We start from the raw sequence: 17,837 nt of genomic DNA, 5'->3' as shown, positions 1-17,837 counted from the left end.
GGATGGGCTTGTGAGGGAAAACAGGCTCAGAGCCGCTGGGTTTTCCAGCTTTGTGGTCTGGGGGATAGTGGTGCCACTCCGTGGGGATGAAAGTCTCGGAGAGGCCATGTCTGGGAAGAGGTCAAGACGAGTTCCATCCCAGACATGAGGACTTGGGCGTCAGTGGACATCCCAGTGGAGACGTCCAGTGGGCAATACCAGTAGGTGTATCTCCTGGAGCACAGGGAAGAGATCTGAGTTGAAATGTAGATTTACAAATCCTAGGATTATTTTATTTAAAAAAAGGTTTTTTTAAAGTTTTTATTTATTTATTTGAAGGCGGGGGGGAAGAGCAAGAAAGCGGGGGGTAAAGAGAGGGACAAGCAGACTCTGCACTGAGCCCAGAGTCAGATGCGGGGAATGACCTCACAACCCTGAGATCATGACCTGAGACGAAACCAAGGGTTGGACATTAAACTGACTGAGCCAACCCAGGCACCGCCCACCCACCCCCCAGGATTATTTTAAATATTAATTGAAGCTCTGAAACTGGACGGGAGGGTAGACTGTGGAAAGGAGGCTAGCTTGGAGCACCAGCATTTAAGGGATAGACAGAGAAGGAGGAGCCCTCAGAGGAGGTGCAGATGGGGAGGAGGAAAACCAAGGGAAGGACACATACAGAGCAAGGGAAGAGAGTGTTACAAGGAAGGCGTAGACAGGAGTTGAGTGGGTAGGTGGTGAATGAGCAAATCTGTCACATACCTAAAAGTGGGTATGAATAGTAGTGTTTTCTCAGCTTGTTCCTGTCTCCAAATACTCTTCAGCATTTCCTCATGCTTAAATTAAATCTAAGCCTCCCTGACTCCCATTCCTTTTTCTGATGTGGCAGAAGACCACAGATGGGCCAAATCTAATTCTACATTCTCTTTATCCAACAATTATTTTGTGCCTACACTGTCTCAGTCATCATCCTTTATACCATAGAAGACAGGAGTGACAGCAAGAAGTCTTGAAAAAAAGCTTGAAAAAAAGAAAAGTGCATAGCTTGGTAAGAGAGACAGGGAGACAAATAATTACAATACAGTTTAGCAAGTTCTGTGGAACATTGTTTCATAAAATTATTTTATGTTAAAATAGTGATTCTCAAAACACTGGAAAGATATGCTGTCTTACTATTTCTAACAACTTTGCCTTCCCCGACTCCACTCTTGCCTCGTTCTGAGCCAACTCGAGTTGCCTTTTTTAAACGATAAATTAGTAGTGGTGAGGGTACTAAGATTCTCAGGACTGTTCCATACCTGGGTCAGCCAAATAGCTCATGGTGGTGTTGGGATTCTAACCAGGTTCTTCTGACCCCAAGTTCAGTGCCTTTCTAGAACTTACAAACCTGTGGATTTTCCTGTGTACCTCCAGTGCTGGTTTCTTTCAAGTTTTATGAGGCTTGATTTTTATCATCTCACTACTTTCTTATAATACCATTTAGGAATATGTTCAGCTGTACAATACAGAAAACCCATTAATGATGACAAAGAAATAGGTGTTTGTCACATGCAACACAAATGAAAGCCACCACCTGGGTGCCTACCATGTGCCAGATTGTTCTAGTCCCTGTGGACACAGCAGCTAACATGGCCCATGTTCTAAAAGCAGGGATCAGTACATTTTGTAAAGGGCCCGTTAATAAATACTGTATGAAGGCTTTGCAAGCCATAGGGTCTCTCCTGCAGTTACCCAAGGCTGCCCTTGTATGCAGGAACAGTGTGGGCAATATGTAAATGAGTAGATGTGGCTTTGTTCCAATAAAACTTTATTTATAATACAGGAAGCCACAGTTTGGCAGCACTACTCTGAAGAGTGATAACTGTGCAAGGCATCCTGTTCGTTTTACCTATAGTATTTCATTCATTCCAGAAAAGCCCATCATACACCCTTTTTCTGATGAGGAAGCTAAGACTTAAAGAGGTTAAGTCATTTTCACGAAGGAGCACAGCTAGGAAATTTGATAGCCGTGATTCAGGTTCAGTTCTGTCTAAACACAAGCTTGTGCTCTCCACCACCCTTCCATTCTGAGGACGGTTCCCTATTTTGTTCTCTGTCAATTACAAAATCCCAACCTGAGAGTTAATTTCGTAAGGTTAAAAAGAATAAGTTGTTTCGACACAGCTGATCTGTGATGTTAGATGAGGTGGGAGAGGTGCCTGGGGGAGGGGTACAAGGAGAGTTTCTGGGGCCCTTGGCCGAGTTCTGTTTCTTGATCTAGGTGCTGGTTCTATGCATATAATCAGCATGTACAAATTCAGTGACCTCTACGCTTACCCCATGTGTACCGTGTGTGTATAAAACATCAATAGAAGTTTATTCCCTGGCTCGCCTAGGTGGCTCAGTCGGTTGGGCGTCTGCCTTTGGCTCAGGTCATGATCCCAGGGTCCTGGGATGGACTCCTGCATTGGGTCCCTTGCTTGGGATTTTATTTGTCAGAGAGCGAGTGTGCGAGCACAAGCAGGAGAGTCTGCTGCTCCCTCTGCCTCTGCCGGTCCCCCTGCTTGTGCTCGCATGCTTTCTCTCTCTCTGACAAATAAATAAATAAAATCTTTTTTAAAAAAGTGTATCCCCAAATTCAATGAAGTAAGAGCACAGAGGAGCAGAAATAATGACCAAAAAGTGCCCCGAGGCAGGCTGACAGCATCTATTTTGGAAGAGGCAAGGACAAGTCTTGATTTTGTTGAACTGAGGAAGAGCCACTCACCTGCGAAAACAGTAAACTCTGGCTGGGTTTTCATCTCTGCTCTTAGTAAAGAGGCTTGAAAATTGAAGATTTCTGTCCAGCGGTTTCTGTTTCCTCCCCAGATTCTGTTGATTTCTAGCGGGGTGGTATATTGTAGTAGCCCAGGAAAGGGGCTTTGCGATCTGACTCCCAGCCCTGAAGTCAGCGCAGCAGGACGACTCAGCGGCAGGATGACAGGAGCTGAGCCTCGCTTTACTCGTGGGTGGAATGGGCGCAATAGTGCCCAACTGTTGGGGTTTTTGAAAGGATCAGATGCGGTAACATCAATCAGCATGTAATCCTGTGTGGGGGACCTATTCGAGTGTTTAAAAAGTTTCGTTATGGAAACTCTTATCATGATCATTTTTTTAATTGTCAAAAACAGAGGTCATAAGAGTTACGATCTTAACCATCTTTAAGTTCCAGGACAGTAGCATTAACTGTATTCACATTGTGTCACCGATCTCTGGAATGTTTTCGTCTTTATTTTTTATTTAATTTTTTTTTTTATGATTTTATTTATTCATTTGACAGAGGGCACAGGCAAGGGGAACAGCAGGGAGAGGGAGAAGCAGACTCCCCACTGAGCAGGGAGCCCGATCTGGGGCTCTATCCCAGGACCCGGGGACCACGACCCGAGCCAAAGGCAGACTTAACTGACTGAGCCACCCAGGCACCCCTGTTTCCATCTTTAAAAAATTAAAATTCCATTCCCTTCTACAGTGCTTCATTTCCTCTCCCCCCAACCCCAGGCAACCACCATTCTACTTCTGTTTCTAGGAATTGGACTACTTGAGATACTTCTAAGTGGACTCAAACAGCATTTGGTTTTTTTGTGACTTATTTCACTGAGTATCATGTCCTCAAGACGTGGCCACTGTGTAGCATATGACAGGATACCCGTCCTTTTTTTTTTTTTTTTTAAAGATTTTATTTATTTATTTGAGAGAGAGAGAATTAGAGACCGCACGAGAGGGAAGAGGGTCAGAGGGAGAAGCAGACCCCCCGCTGAGCAGGGAGCCCAATGTGGGACTCGATCCCGGGACTCCAGGATCACGACCTGAGCCGAAGGCAGTTGCTTAACCAACTGAGCCACCCAGGCGCCCATGGATACCCGTCCTTTTTAAGGCTCAGTGATACAGTTGTGTGGAGGCGCCACGTTTTGGGTGTCCATTCATCTGTGGGTGGACCTGGAGGTTGTGTATTCACAGCCCTCAGTGGTTGTGAATAATGCTGCAGTGAACATGGGTATGTCGTCAGCCTAGTGTTCGATGCTCCTGTTATGCTTATCATCTTTACCAGCTTCATTTGGGAGGCTGCTTACTTACCTGCCAAACCAAAAGGAAGCATGGTTGGTCTCACCATGTCTAAACATGGGCTGTCATAGCCGACTTTGCCCATGTGCCTGCCAGTGCATGTTACGTGGGAAACTAGGGTCCCCCAAGTCATTGGCACACTAAGTTGTGAACCTTTGTGCCTGGGTCGGTCCAGGCAGCTCGTGTCCCAGCCTTCCATCCTTCGGCTTATTGTTTCCATCCCGTGAAGAGCCCATGTCAGAGCAGGCTGCTCAGGACAGGGTTGCAAAAGCCTAAGGGGAGTAGACAGGAGCAGACACCTGTTTTCATCAGCTCTTTTATTGATTGGTCTTTCCATGGCAGAAACGACAGCGATCCTGGGACTCGAGACTCTGTACTTAATATGCCAGTTAATTGGTAGCCAGAGTCAGGGGGGGCGATAGAAGGCCGGAAAGTTGCCATTGGGGTGAACTCACAGACCTAACTCTCCTTGGTCGTCTTCTGTGCACCACGACTCTGCTCCACACCTAAATGCATCTCATTTGTTCGGCGTACGAGAGGTGGGCAAACAGAGCCAGACGGCAAAGGTGCGAGGCTTTGCAGGCCTTGACGTCTCTGTGGCAACCCCCCAGCCTGCCACAGACAATACGTGAACCGATGTGCACTGTTGTGTCCCAATAAAACTTTATTAAGGGGCATGGATTTTTGACTTTCATAGTTCTTGCGTTGTGAAGTACGCTGCTTCTGTTTGTATTTTTCAACCACTTAAAAGTGTAAAAGCTGGTCTTTGCTTTCAGGCTGTACCAAAGGACATGGTAGTTGGGATTCGGCTACTGGGCCTTCGTTTGCCCATCTCTGCTTTTTATAGTATTTCTGTGAGGTCAGTATTTTATCATCTACATTTTATAGGGAGCCCATTCAGACAGGTAACTTGCTCAGTACTTAACGATGAGCTGTATAACCAGGTTTATAACCGGGGTTTACACGCGGGCCTATCTCAGCCAGCGTAGGCTGCTCTCTGCTCCACTTGGCCGCCTTTCCTCACATTGGCCCTGGGAGCTCAGAGAGCTGCGCGAACCTCAGTGACGGAGATGGGTATGTACCACTGATCTCAGAAGCCTGTCGAGGATACTGGGAAAAACCGGCATTGGGGCCTGTAAATATCTGTTTAAACATTACAGCAGCTGGGTAGATTTCTGAATCTCTTTGATTTTGTACCTTATCTGGAAAATGGGATTAATAAATGATGATTTTACAAGGCTGTCATGAGATACTTTGCAGTGATGAGCCCAGCAGGATTCTTGCACATAATAGGCACTCGGATATCTGTTGTATTTTGTGCTTGCATTCAAGCTCAGAAACCAATGAAGCTGGCCCACCCGTCTTTCATTAAAGCTACATTGCGTACCAATCTGGTAACAATTCCAATTTCTTTCTTTTTTTTTTTAAGATTTCATTTATTTATCTGAGAGAGAGCACATGAGAGGGGGGAGGGTCAGAGGGAGAAGCAGACTCCCTGCCGAGCAGGGAGCCCGATGCGGGACTCGATCCCGGGTCTCCAGGATCATGACCTGAGCCGAAGGCAGTCGCTTAACCAGCTGAGCCACCCAGGCGCCCAACAATTCCAATTTCTAATAAATACTGGTAAAACTCAGGAAGAAGGTTGGCCTCTTTTTGTTCATTTTATATCCTCTCTGTGCCAGGAGAAAAGTTTTGCCACTGGTATAGGTGTCTTAGCTCAGGCTGTCCTAATAAGATACGGCAGACTGGGTGACTTGAATAGCAGACATTTATCTCTCACAGTATTGGAGGCTGGAAGTCTGAGATCAGGGCGCCAGCCTGGTCAGACTCTGGTGAGGACTCTCCTTCTGGCTGGCAGATGGTTGCCGTCTCCAACAGCGTCCTCACATGGCAGAGAGAGACAAAAGATCTTTCTCTTCTTATAAGGCCACGGCCCTATCAGATCAGGGGCCCCACTTTTATGACTTTGTTAAGCCTTAATTACCTTGTAAAGACCCCATCTCCGGGTATAGTCACACTGGGGGGCTAGGGCTTCAGCATTGGGATTTTAGAGGGACACACAGTTCAGTGCGTAGCTGCAAGCATGCTTTCCAGGGGCTTGAAGCCAACAGAAACCATGGCTGCATCCCTTGCTGGTGGTTTCCCAGCCCCACTGGGGTCGGACCGACCTCCTCATGTATGCTTAGTAGCAGCCTCCTGACCTTGCTTCTTCCTGGGGGTCTGAGGACATCGTAGGCCAGGAGGGGCTCTTTGTGGAACATGCCGGGCGTAACGGATGAAGACTGTTGCAGAACCACGGACAAAAGTTCGGGAATCCAGCAGCAGTGAGGTTGCGGGGCGCCTCTTTCACCACACAGAGCAGCACTGTGTTTGATGTGATGGCTGTGTTAATGGGGCAGTTCTCAGAGGAGGCAAAGCTCTCCTTGAGCAGAGAGAGTCTGAGAAGAGGATGGATCGCTAGAAAAATAGAGCAGTCGGTCACCTTCCGTTTCTTAAGCTGGAAAGATACATGGTTTTTTGTTTTCATTTTGGTTTCTGATTAATAGACTTCTCTAAAGATTTTATTCATTTATTTGAGAGAGAGAGAGAGAGAGAGCATGAACAGGGGAGGGGCAAAGGGAGAGGGAGAAGCAGACTCCCCACTGAGCAGGGAGCCCGATGCAGGACTCGATCCCAGGACCCCGGGATCATGACCTGAGCCGAAGGCAGTTGCTTAACCAACTGAGCCACCCAGGCGCCCCTTCCTCACATTTCTTATGCTTGAGGTTTTCTGAGCTTTTCAGATCTGTTGGGTTTATGGTTTTCATCAAATTTGGAAATTTTGCCGCCATTATTTCTTTTAATCTTCTGTCTGGTTTATTGCCCCTCTCCTGCCATCTCTTGTCCTTTGTGTTCCAATTCCATGCATTTTAGGCTGCCCAAAGTTGTTCTGCAGTTCTCTTATGCTCTATTAATTTCTTGGTGATACTCCTCTGTTTCATTTTGAATTGTTTCTGTTGCTGTATCTTCAAGTTCATTAGTATTTCTTCTGCAGTGTCTAATCTGATTTTAATTTCATCCAGTATTTTTTGTTGTTTTTTTAATCTCACACAATATGGTTTTTTGTCTCTAGAGGTTTCATCTGGGTCTTTTTTATATCTGTTGTATGTCAACTTTGAACATAAGGAATGCAGTTGTAATAACTGTCTTTATGTCCTTCTCCACTAATTCTAACACCTGTGGTCCATGTTAGATTTGATTGTTGTTGTTTTTTCTTTTCTTTGATTATGGACCCTATTTTCCTGCTTCCTTGTATGCCTGGTGATTTTCTTTATTGGACATCAGATATTGTGAATTTTACCTTGTTGAATCCTGGATACTTCTATATTCCTATAAACTTTTATTGAGTGTCCTAGGATGCAGTTAAGTTATTTGGAAACAATTTAATCATTTCAGATCTGGATTTTAAGATGTGTTAGATGGGACTGGTGTAGTGTATAGTCCGAGGTTAATTATTCCTTACTGCCAGGGGATGACCCTTTGGTACTTTACCCAGTGCCCCAGAATCATGAGGTCGTCTGGTCTGGCTGGTGAGAATTAGTAGTAGTCTTGACACAGTGTGAGCACCAGGCCCTGGTACCTTGAGTCCTTTCATTGGTTCTTTCTCCCCAGTCTTGGGTACTTTTCTTACAAGGAGACATTGATCAGTATTTAGCTGATTACTCTCAAAGGGAACCTTCTGTACTCTCCCAAATGCTCTTTTTGGAGGTAGCTTTCTACTGTCTGGTACAGCCCTGTGAATTCTCAGCCCTACCTTTTTAACTCATGGATTTGCCAGATTCTTCCTCCCTGTACCACAGTCTAGAAACCCACTCAAGGCAGAAGGCTAGGGCAAGTACAGGGACCATGATTCTGTTTGCTTGTCTGTCAGTGAACATTGTTTCTCACTGTCTGGTGTCCTGAGCCTTCAGATCTGTTCTGCTCAGTATGTTTTCCTTTTGGTTTTGTTTTGTTTTTTTCATATAGGAAGATAAATCCAGTCCCTGTTAATCCATTTTGACCAGAATAAAAAATGTCTAACAGGTTTAAAAAGAAAGCCACATTTAACATTAATATGAAAAGTTGCATTTAAAGAAATTATTACAAAAATTAAAAGTAATTTCTTGTAGGAGTCAGCTTGCAGAAAGACTACTTTGTTGCAGTGAATTCTAGACACTGGATAATTGGCTGTAACATTTTATCTCATTCCTATATATGTTAGAGTTGATGAAATATTTTTGTTGCATGCAGTTTTGATTTTTAAACCTGAAGAGGAGAGCCGAGCTTTTGTTGAGTCTGTTAGCTTTTAGAGGAGCTGTGTATTATGTTGCAGAAAAAGCACAGGTTTGGGGTCAAATGGACTTGATGTTGAATCCTGGCTATGTGTGACCTTGAACGGCTTAAATAAGCTTTCTGAGCTTCACTTCCGTCCTGTGTAAAATGACCATGTCGTCTGGAACATAAAACGAGAACGTCTAAAGCACCTGTCTAGTTAGTGCCTGGGGCTCACAGGACGTGCTCAAGAAATAGTCTCTTGCCAGTGCTCTGATACCAAGTAACTGAGTCTCTTTTAATAAGAACCTTTCCAACATACCTCAAATATTTTAGTTGCCTACAAACTCTACCTAAAATGTCACTCACCGAAATAATAGAGGCTAAAGATGTTGAGGGAACAGTGGGTTCATCCTGCCTTACCGTTCATGCCTAAGCATTAATTAAAGTGTTTCTCCTAACACTGATATTAACAGAAGGCAGGGGAAAATAGGGAGCCTGACTGAAATGTAGGCAAACAGGAGAAGACAGGGCTGGAAAGCTGTGTTGAAGCTAAACTGTGGAAGGTAGACATTAGGGGCTGAGTTGTGTCTCCCCGAAATTTGTATGTGGAACTCTAAAACCCAGTGCCTCAGAACAAGACTGTCCTTGAAGATAGGGCCTTTAAAGAGGTGGTTAAGTTAAAGTGAGGCCATGACATTAATCCAACTGACAGTTGTCACTTTACAAAGAGGGAATTTGGAGGTACCCGAGAGACACCAGGGGGATGCATGCACAGAGGCATGATCATGGGAGCACGCGGCCAGAAGGTGGCCATTTGCAAGTCAAGGAGACCTCGGGAGAAACCAAGCCTGAGCCTCCAGAGCTGTGAGGAAATAAAAGTGTGTTGTCCAAGCCCCCTAGTCTGTGGTGGTTTGGCATGGCAGCCCCAGCAACCTCTTACTAGCAGGGAAGTTCCCTGGATCAGTGAGTTTTACTGACTGGAGTGACATTTCTAGAAATCTGTTCATTTTAACCAGATCCACAGATCTCTGGTAGCGTGGATGTGTAGGTGTGCTCTGGAGACCAGCAGCGTGGTTTTGGAGAGGACAGGGATGTGTGTGTGGCTTGGTTGAAGGGGTGGGCGGTGGGGTTAGAGATCGATCATTACAGTTGTGACCCTCTAGAGATCTGTGGGTGGGGAAAGAAAGGTGATGGTGCTTTTGTTGCCCTTTTAACTGGTCTGGAACTTGCTTCTGTTCTGCTTAGGTTGAGTGACCAAGTGATCTGTCTACGATGACCTCGTCTAGTTCAGATGCTTCCCAGTGGCTTTTCCTGTATATTGAAACTGCCGTGCTTTACTTCTATCCAGCAGCAACCCTGTTTGTCTTCTTGCTCCTTCTAGCTCATCCATTTGTGGTAACTTAAGTCCTCTGTGTGCAAGACCTTTTCTCTGAGCCCTGCAGGTATCACTGTAACTGGTAAGCGGTGGGGTTCTCAGAGGCCCTGAGTCGTCCCCCCACGCCCACCCCGGCAGCCTCGCCAGGTGAGCTGTGGCGTGATCGACGGCTCCCAGCATGGCTGCTGCTGAGCTCTACCAAACAGCCTCATTCACGCCGGTCTTATGTTCCCAGACCTGCTTGTTCTAAAACCACATGCTCACTTGGCTCAAATTGGTGCTTGTATTCCATGCTTGCCACAGAAATGCCAAAAACAGACGAGAGCTGTTTTAAAACAATTCATAAAATTGGCATCAACTTTGCCAGAGCACAGTTGTTTTGTCCTGGGTGGTTTGCGGAAGTTGAGGCAGCTTCTGTGGCAGACCTGGCAATGGGGAAGGTTCTCGGAGAGGGGCCCCCGAGGCAGCCGTGGCGGCCGGGCAAGCGCAGGCCTGCAGGCCCGTGAGTGCGCACGCCGCAGCTGTCGGGGGGTCCCACTAGGGTTCTCCAGTTGACGTGCTGTCCCATGCAACACGACGACTTCACATACTCTGTCCCTGCCTCCGTCCTGCAACCCTCCAATTTAATGGGGAAGCAGAAGGCAGCAATAAGGAGCTTCCCTATCTTCCCGACACAGATATGTAAACTCGCATTCTGTATTTTAGTTCTCATCTTGTTTGACCTTTCATTAGTTCTTGATATAATTCCTTCTGGAAACACTGTCTTCCCATGGCTTCTGTGACGTAACTTTCCTTTTTTCCCTTCTGTCCTCATTTGCTTCCACCAGGCTGTTCCATGGCCGAGGCGCCATCTTTGGTCATGCATTTCATCCTCTGGACTCCGTGAGGCTGTCTTACCCTCCGCAGAGTCAGAGTGAAGGCGACTTCTAATGTGAGGTGTCCTGTCCAGGCTTCGCCTCTGAGCTCCTGACCAGTGCGCCCACCGTTACCATACTGTCTCTTGCTCATGAAATCCAAGGGCACCTCATAAAATGAAAGTCTAGAACCTCCATCCTGGCCCTCTTCCGGTACTCCTGTCTTTGTGAACGGTGCCAGTGTCTGTCCAGAGGCCTTCGCCAGGAATCCTGGAGTCGTTTTGGTCATTGTCTCCTCCCTGAGCCACCAGATCTAGTCCATCAATAAGTTCTTTTTGATTTTACCTCTTAAGTTTTTCTTCAATCCACCCACTTTTCCCCATCTCTGCTTCTGCACCCCTGGTCCAAGATAGCATGCTCTCAGCCTGCATCTACTCCGGCCCCCTCTGTCTGTTCTCACACCGCCAGCTTCATCTTTTTAAAGTGCACACTTGTGCTTAAATCTCACTTGGTATTGCTCTTAGGATAAGGATGAAGAATCTCAACATGGCCTCGGAGGGGGGCAGTCTGACCCCTTCCTGACCCACCCGCCTTGCTCTGCGGCTGTGGCGCTCCCCTCACACCTCCAGCATCTGGACAAAGGTTTTACGTGTGTGTTCTTCTTCTCGTCCCCTTCACATCTCCACACATCATCTTCAGGGACCCATTCCCTCAACAGTGTCATGTTCATATCAGGTCTCAGGTTCCCCCTACCCCCATCCCTGGTCAGACCTCTCCTTCCCAGCCCTTGGGGGTCCTCTGCCCTCCCTCCATTCTGTTTCTATCAGGCACAACTTTGCTTTTGTCAGGAAGGGTTTGGTTCATGTCTCTTCCTCACTAGACCGCTCCGTGAAGCAGGGACCGTGCTAAGTTTGTCTCATCACTGGATTCCCAGAGCCTACCATGGGGACACAGTAATTTTTTGTTAATTGAATAAAAAAGTTTAAGAACAGGGTTTAAGTTCCAGCTCTGGGCACTGATTGTCTGGATCTCAGTTTCTTATCCTGTGGAAATGCATTTGGCACCTTACCCGTCTGTTAAGAGTCTTAAGAGGGAAATAATATATCTTGCAAACGATGAGTGTGGTTTTAAATATTTATGTTCTCACATTTGAAGGTTGAGGTTTATAATTATCACAGTGGAGATGATCCTAAGTCAAGTAATGCCATTATTTTTTTTTAAGTTTATTTATGTATGTAATCTCTATATGCAATGTGGGACTCAAACTCACAATCCTGAGATCAAGAATCACATGCTCCTCTGAGCCTGCCAAATGCCCCTAATACCATTGGTTTTTTTGTTTTTTTTCTCTTATAGGAGAGCAGTAGGGGATGGGAAATACAGAAATGGGAATTTCATTATGAAATCTCACTGCTTTGAAAGGTGAATGGGGAAAGAGTAACCTGAATAAGTAGATACTTAACATTTTAGTGTTTTCATTATGAGAATTCTTAACACTCACTTAAGGTAATGTGGATAATGGAGAAAGGCAGAAGACAGGAAATCATCCATCTTCCAACCTCCCAAACATATTTTCCCACATGCTTAAATATTCAGCAAGAACATAATTTTTAATGCCTGCAGGGTAATGTATCCTATAGATTACTTATTTATTTATTGTTATTGTAAAAATTTTTCACCATTAGGAATGCTAATCACAGCATTTTTATTTCACATAAATCTTTGTGTGCATAAATGTATAATTTCCCAAAGTTCCATGACTGGATGGAAGATTATGTGTAGGAGTGTTTTTTTAGGCTTTAGATAATTATTCCCTCATTAGTCTCCAGAAACATACCAATTCATCTCTCCACCAGTGGAGTTAAGACAGTGCACATTTCCTTCCCAAATTGGGGTATTATGAATACACATATACATATAGTCCTATCTAGATGCAGATTTAGTGGGTGGAAGTGGTATTTGATTTTTCAGACTTGCATTTATAGTGTGGATTGCTCCTGAATTTGAACATTTTCCCCGTTAGCCACCGTTACTTTTTTCTCTGTCAGTTACCTGTTATTCTTTGCATCGTTTGGGAGTGTTCTGTTTTTCGTATTTACTTATAAAACCCTCTTTACACTAAGCACAGTAACCTTGTCTTCAGTAAAACCCTTTCCAGATGATCACAAGTTCAAAAGGAGTTTAGAGAAAAGCAGCATGTGAAATGGGATAATATGGTTAAATTATGCTTTCTCCATAAGGGCGGCTGTCTGCTCTCTCTCTCTTTTAATTTTGCCTCCTAAATTGCCTGCGTGTGAAGAGTCTGGACTTTGAAGCTGGACAGGCCTGGTTTCAGCCCGGGCTCTGCCTGTCTGGACAAATTATTGGCCCCTGCAAGTCTCCGTTACTCTTCTGGACAATGGGAATCCTTCTTTCTGGCCTTGTTTTGAGAGGTCAAAAGTTTATGGATAGTGCCCAGGCAGACGTGGTATTCTCTCCATATTCCTTCCCTTCCCATATCCCTCAAAGATGTGCTGTTCTGTAAATGCGTACACACGCATGTATTTTGTTTCATTAAGGAGCGTGCATGTTTCACTCCACTTGTAGCCAGACGTGCAATGGTGCATCAGTGTTCGCTGAATAGCTAGCTATGGGAGAAAAGTGCAGCAGAGAGGAGAAAAAGTCTTCTTTCACCATTGGAGTCTGGGAGAGATTTTAACTTGGAAGCTCAGGGATGATATTAGCAAATTTGGATCTATACTATGCAAGTGGTAGATGATGGAAGACACACCATCCTGCAGAAAACACAAATAGACGGCCTCAAATACTCAAAAATATTTTGATTTTAAACAGCTCCAAGTCAAGTCTCCAAATACTTGCACTCTTTCATTGAGAATTTGTCTCAATCTGTTTTTTCTTCCGTAGGTGTGGCTGGATCTCTTAAAACCTATTGTCAAGCAGATTAGACGTAAGTATATCCCTCGCGCGTGCCTTTAACAGTGAGGTTAAATACAAGCCAGACAGTTTCCTCTTCTAAACGTCATTTGCCCTGTGGCATCCAGCGCTGGTAGTACAGATTCTTGGTTTTTTGTTTTGTTTTGTTTTGACCCCATGATTTCCTGTCATCATCCACTAATCCAAGTGCAATTAAAATGTCACTTCTGCAATTTTAATATTTAATAATTTGGTAATCTAAACCTTGCTTGGAAGATCAAATCTCGATTTAACAACTAAAGCATGCTGTTAATCCCAGCCTAATTGAACTTGCCTTGGTCAGTGCCCGCGTTTGTTACTGTCACTTTTGAAAGGGAAGGTGGGGCCCTGTTTTCAAAAGATCGGGGCTAGGTTTTCTGTCCCATGTCTCCAAAGCCTGGGAAATCAGAGTGCAAGTGTTGTGTGGAAAAAATAAGGTGCCCAAAAGTGTCTGTGTGTGTGTTTTTCTGAATGGCAAGCAGAGCTGAACGGAGTCTGGCTTGCATTTACATCGTGTGCTGGAGAAGATTAAGGAGGGCTTGGGAGAGGAGTAAGGAAAGAAGGCTTGCTTTCTCTTTCCCTTCTCCTTGAGCCTCAGACCAGGACAGTCCCCCCACCCACCCACCCCGCTCCCCACTCTCTGCTTTGAGGTCAAGTTCAGAGTCTAAATGCTCCCTCACTGCAGCCCCAGCCTGGGCAGAAGTCTGAGGCTAGAAACAAAATCGCATGGCATTCGTGGAACAGGAAGCACCAGGACACCTTGCTCCGATCCTTTTAATGTCTAAGAAACCCCACTGGGCCACTTCTAGCAATTTATGTGGGGGTAATAAACAGGCGCACCGTGTCTGCAGGACCCTTATGCATTTGGAATTGATGTTGGTCTTCTGTCATTTAAATTAAGCAATTATTGATGCTGAAAATGAAACCACCATTGTTTGTTTAACGTTTATGGGATGGCTGGCCTGAGACTGAGTGTGGGGGGCGGGGTGGAGGGGGGAGACACACGTTGTTGCTGAGAGAAGCCCCCAGGCCTGATAGGTGGGAGTAGCGAAGCGTCCAGAACGATGACTTGTGTCCCTGCAGTAACTCCTGGGAAATGCTCAGGGTGGGAAGGTGTCTTTTAGCACGTTGCCAAATGCAGACGGAAGACGGTGTCTGTCGCCGTTGGGTCCACACCGAATGGGGCTTCTCTCTCCTTGGATCCCCATGGGCTGTGACTAGTTGTGTGTGAGACAAAGCTGTCCTCTTGCATTGAGGGGTAGCATCTTCCTTGCTTCAGGTTTTAGAAGAATCTGAGTAGCCTCATGGGATTCCCCGCGGACAGGAGAATAGGCTGGCCTTCCTGCCTCCCCCATGTTGCTGTTGTTACTTTAATAAGACCCAGCCTCCATGGGCGAGGGTCTCTGTTACTTGTTAGAGTGGGCAAGGAAGAGGGGCCCAGCATCTCTGGGCTTCAATATGTCTGTGCCTTGTTTTTCTCCTAATTTTGTGTATATTGCCCCCATCTTCATTTTCTGTCACCGTTGGTTTTTTTTTTTTTCCTCAACTTAAATGTGTGATCACAGATGATAATACAGCGTTATTTTTTGTGACAGTGAAAGGTAGAGCAAAAAGACATTTTCTGCTTTAATACAACTGCTGTTAAAATTTGGATTTCATTATAGTACCTTATATTTCATAGACTGTAAACTCTTGGCTGTCATTCCAGATGGCAGAACTTGTAAGACTGCTCTGGTGTTGAGCATATATATACACATATGTGTATATATTTGATATATATAAAATTTGATACATATATGAAAACAAGCTCTGATTCAGGTTACAAATTATTATAATCTATTTGATGTTTTGTTTTAATTCTGAAAAGTTACCCATCACCTTGATCCCTTCCCTGTCCACCCATCCCAGATCTGCTTCCAGATTTTGCCTGAACTCAGCCGTACCATGGTGTAGAAAGGCTTTGGCTGACAGCGGGGGGCTGGGCCGTGTCTTGTTTTTTTCTCAGAGCTCAGGGGAGCACCTGGCCGCGTAGGTGCTCATACATATTTGATGAACACATCAGCAGCTGTACCTGGTGAAAAGCTTAAAATTCTAAATTGTATAACCAATTGACATTTTCATTTTTCCCTCAAGTTCTCTGACGCCCTCTATTTAGACTAAAATAGCCAATTAGATGAATTTTTGAAGACGGATGCCTGTTTTTACAATCTGGGTACAGTTTAAGTCTTCAGAGGAAAAGGTTAATACCTGAATGAAATAGTCTTGTCAAAGCATTATTTTATAACAGGCAGACTTGGGAGTATAAATTAGTACCTCAACTACCTAGTCAATGACCTGGATGTCAGCAGATGTGCTCTTGACAGCTTGGAATGAGACTCGTTATTTGGTGTCTAATATACCCTCTGAAGTCTTTTTCTTTAATTGCATTTGAAACAAATCAATAAATGCTTTCCTGCTTTTTTCTCCCCCCTTTTAGGGCCAAAGCATGTTGTCGTTAAGTTTGTGGTGAAGTTCTTTCCACCTGACCACACACAACTCCAAGAAGAACTCACAAGGTTAGTGGTTTGGAAACTGGGTATTTCTTGCCATGGGGGGTGCCGAGGAGAAGAGAAAGTTAATGTTCTCGGCCGACTGATGACATTATCACAGCATTTCCCTGACCAGCGTCTGCGCTGTGCTTCCCTGGTAACCCTTTGCTCCCAGCTGTGCTTACAAACACGGCAAGAGAGGAAGCACCATGTTTTCCTCGAAACCTGGTTTCTTGAAAGCTATGCAGTGAAGGGAACCAGGCTTATAACCTCTCACGGTCCTAGTTTCCTTCTCCGTCTGTCACATCACGCGACTTTGGGGAAGTCAAACTCTGTGAAACCAAGATGTTAACTCTGGGCCTTTTAGTTGCTGCCATGGGTGTGGGTGGGCACGAACCAGTGATCAATCTCTTTGAAAGTTGGCCAAGTGGGAGAAGCGTGAGCACGGAGTTAGGCCTGCCCTTGGTCCCTGTGTGACTGACCAGCTTCCTTGCTCCCTCTGTGCTTCTGCTGATTGCCCTGTTCAGTGCAAATGTGCTGGGTTCCTTCCAGGGTTGTCTTGAGGAGAAGCAGGATTATGCCTGAGGTGGCTGGAACCGGTAGGGATGCTGTGAATGATCACCATCATCACCATCATTGTTTAGCTTCATCACCATCATTGTTTAACTTGCACGGGACACATGGTATATGCTAGAGGAGAGCAGAGCCTGGTGGGAATGCGTGAGGACAGAATGTCTCCCTTTCAAGAGTGCCCTTATGAGTGACCTACTACGGGTCTGGCCAGCCAAATTCTTCCCACACACGGCTTTCAAGCTGTAACTGATGAGACTGAGCCTATCCTAGCCTTCTCCTCCTTCTTGGTATGGAGCACAATATCTTGGGTGGTGACCATCATTTAGCAAAGGGATGAAGACATTCCATCAGCAGTACTTAGGAAGGTGGACACTGTGCAAAGTTTCACAGTGATGAAAAGACAAGCCTGACTGTCATGGGAGCGGACAGAATGATTAAATAAACGAGAAAAAATATCAGATAATGCTAAGAGCTCCGTAGGTAATTGAAGGAGGATGATATGACAGACAGTGACCAGGTGATAGCTTTAGATGGGCCAGTCTGAGGAAGTGGGATCTCTCTGAGGACGTGATGAGAATCTTTCAGTCCTTTTTGGAGGAAGAGCTTTCCACGTAGAAGGAACAGTTGGGCAGTGTTCAAGCTCCAGATATTCAAATACAGTTGACCCTTGAACAACATGAGTTTGAGCTGCACACATCCACTTACGTGCACATTGTACATGCACGTGTGTGTGTGAGAGAGTGTGATAAATACAGCACAGGACTGATTGTAATTGTATTTTCTCTTCACAAATGGATTTTCTTCATCACGTTTCTTGTTTCTAGCCTACTTTATTGTAAGAACACAGTATATAATAAGTACAACCTACAAAATACAATCAACTGTGTCAGTCAACTCTGTTTCTGACTGGTAAGCCTTCCGGTCAACAGTAGTTAAGTTTTGGGGAAGTCAAAAGTTAAATGCAGATTTGGGGCTGCGCCTGGGGTCGGCGCCCCTAGTCCCTGGGTTGCTCAAGGGTCAGCTGTACCTAAGAGAAGGCTGGCATGGCAGGAAACAGAGAGGGCGATGTGCAGTGAGGTGGCACAGAGGCTGGACGGTTGGTAGGGTTGAAAGTCTAGCTACTGTGTGGGTGCTGCGGGACCATGACAGCTGGGAATCTGGTGAGGAAGTCATTGCTGTCGTCCCCACCATGGTGGTGGCAAC

The 17,837-nt window shown here is 45.4% G+C and overlaps 1 protein-coding gene across 5 annotated transcripts in view; it reads left to right on the top strand.

Moving 5' to 3' along the window:
• Window positions 1-17,837, top strand: part of FARP1 (FERM, ARH/RhoGEF and pleckstrin domain protein 1) — a 268,577-nt gene that overhangs the window by 180,900 nt on the left and 69,840 nt on the right. For all 5 annotated transcript variants that reach the window (XM_035003155.1, XM_035003149.1, XM_035003150.1 and 2 more), the window contains exons 4-5: window positions 13,486-13,528; window positions 16,010-16,088. In XM_035003155.1, coding sequence (XP_034859046.1) covers window positions 13,486-13,528; window positions 16,010-16,088 — 122 coding nt within the window. The remainder of the gene's footprint in view (window positions 1-13,485; window positions 13,529-16,009; window positions 16,089-17,837) is intronic.

This window comes from Mirounga leonina, unplaced genomic scaffold (genome assembly GCF_011800145.1).
Source record: "Mirounga leonina isolate KUSES-001 unplaced genomic scaffold, KU_Mleo_1.0 Mir_127, whole genome shotgun sequence".
NCBI lineage: Eukaryota > Metazoa > Chordata > Mammalia > Carnivora > Phocidae > Mirounga > Mirounga leonina.
The sequence above is the reverse complement of the archived record's forward strand: the minus strand, read 5'-3'. Positions and strand labels throughout refer to the sequence as shown.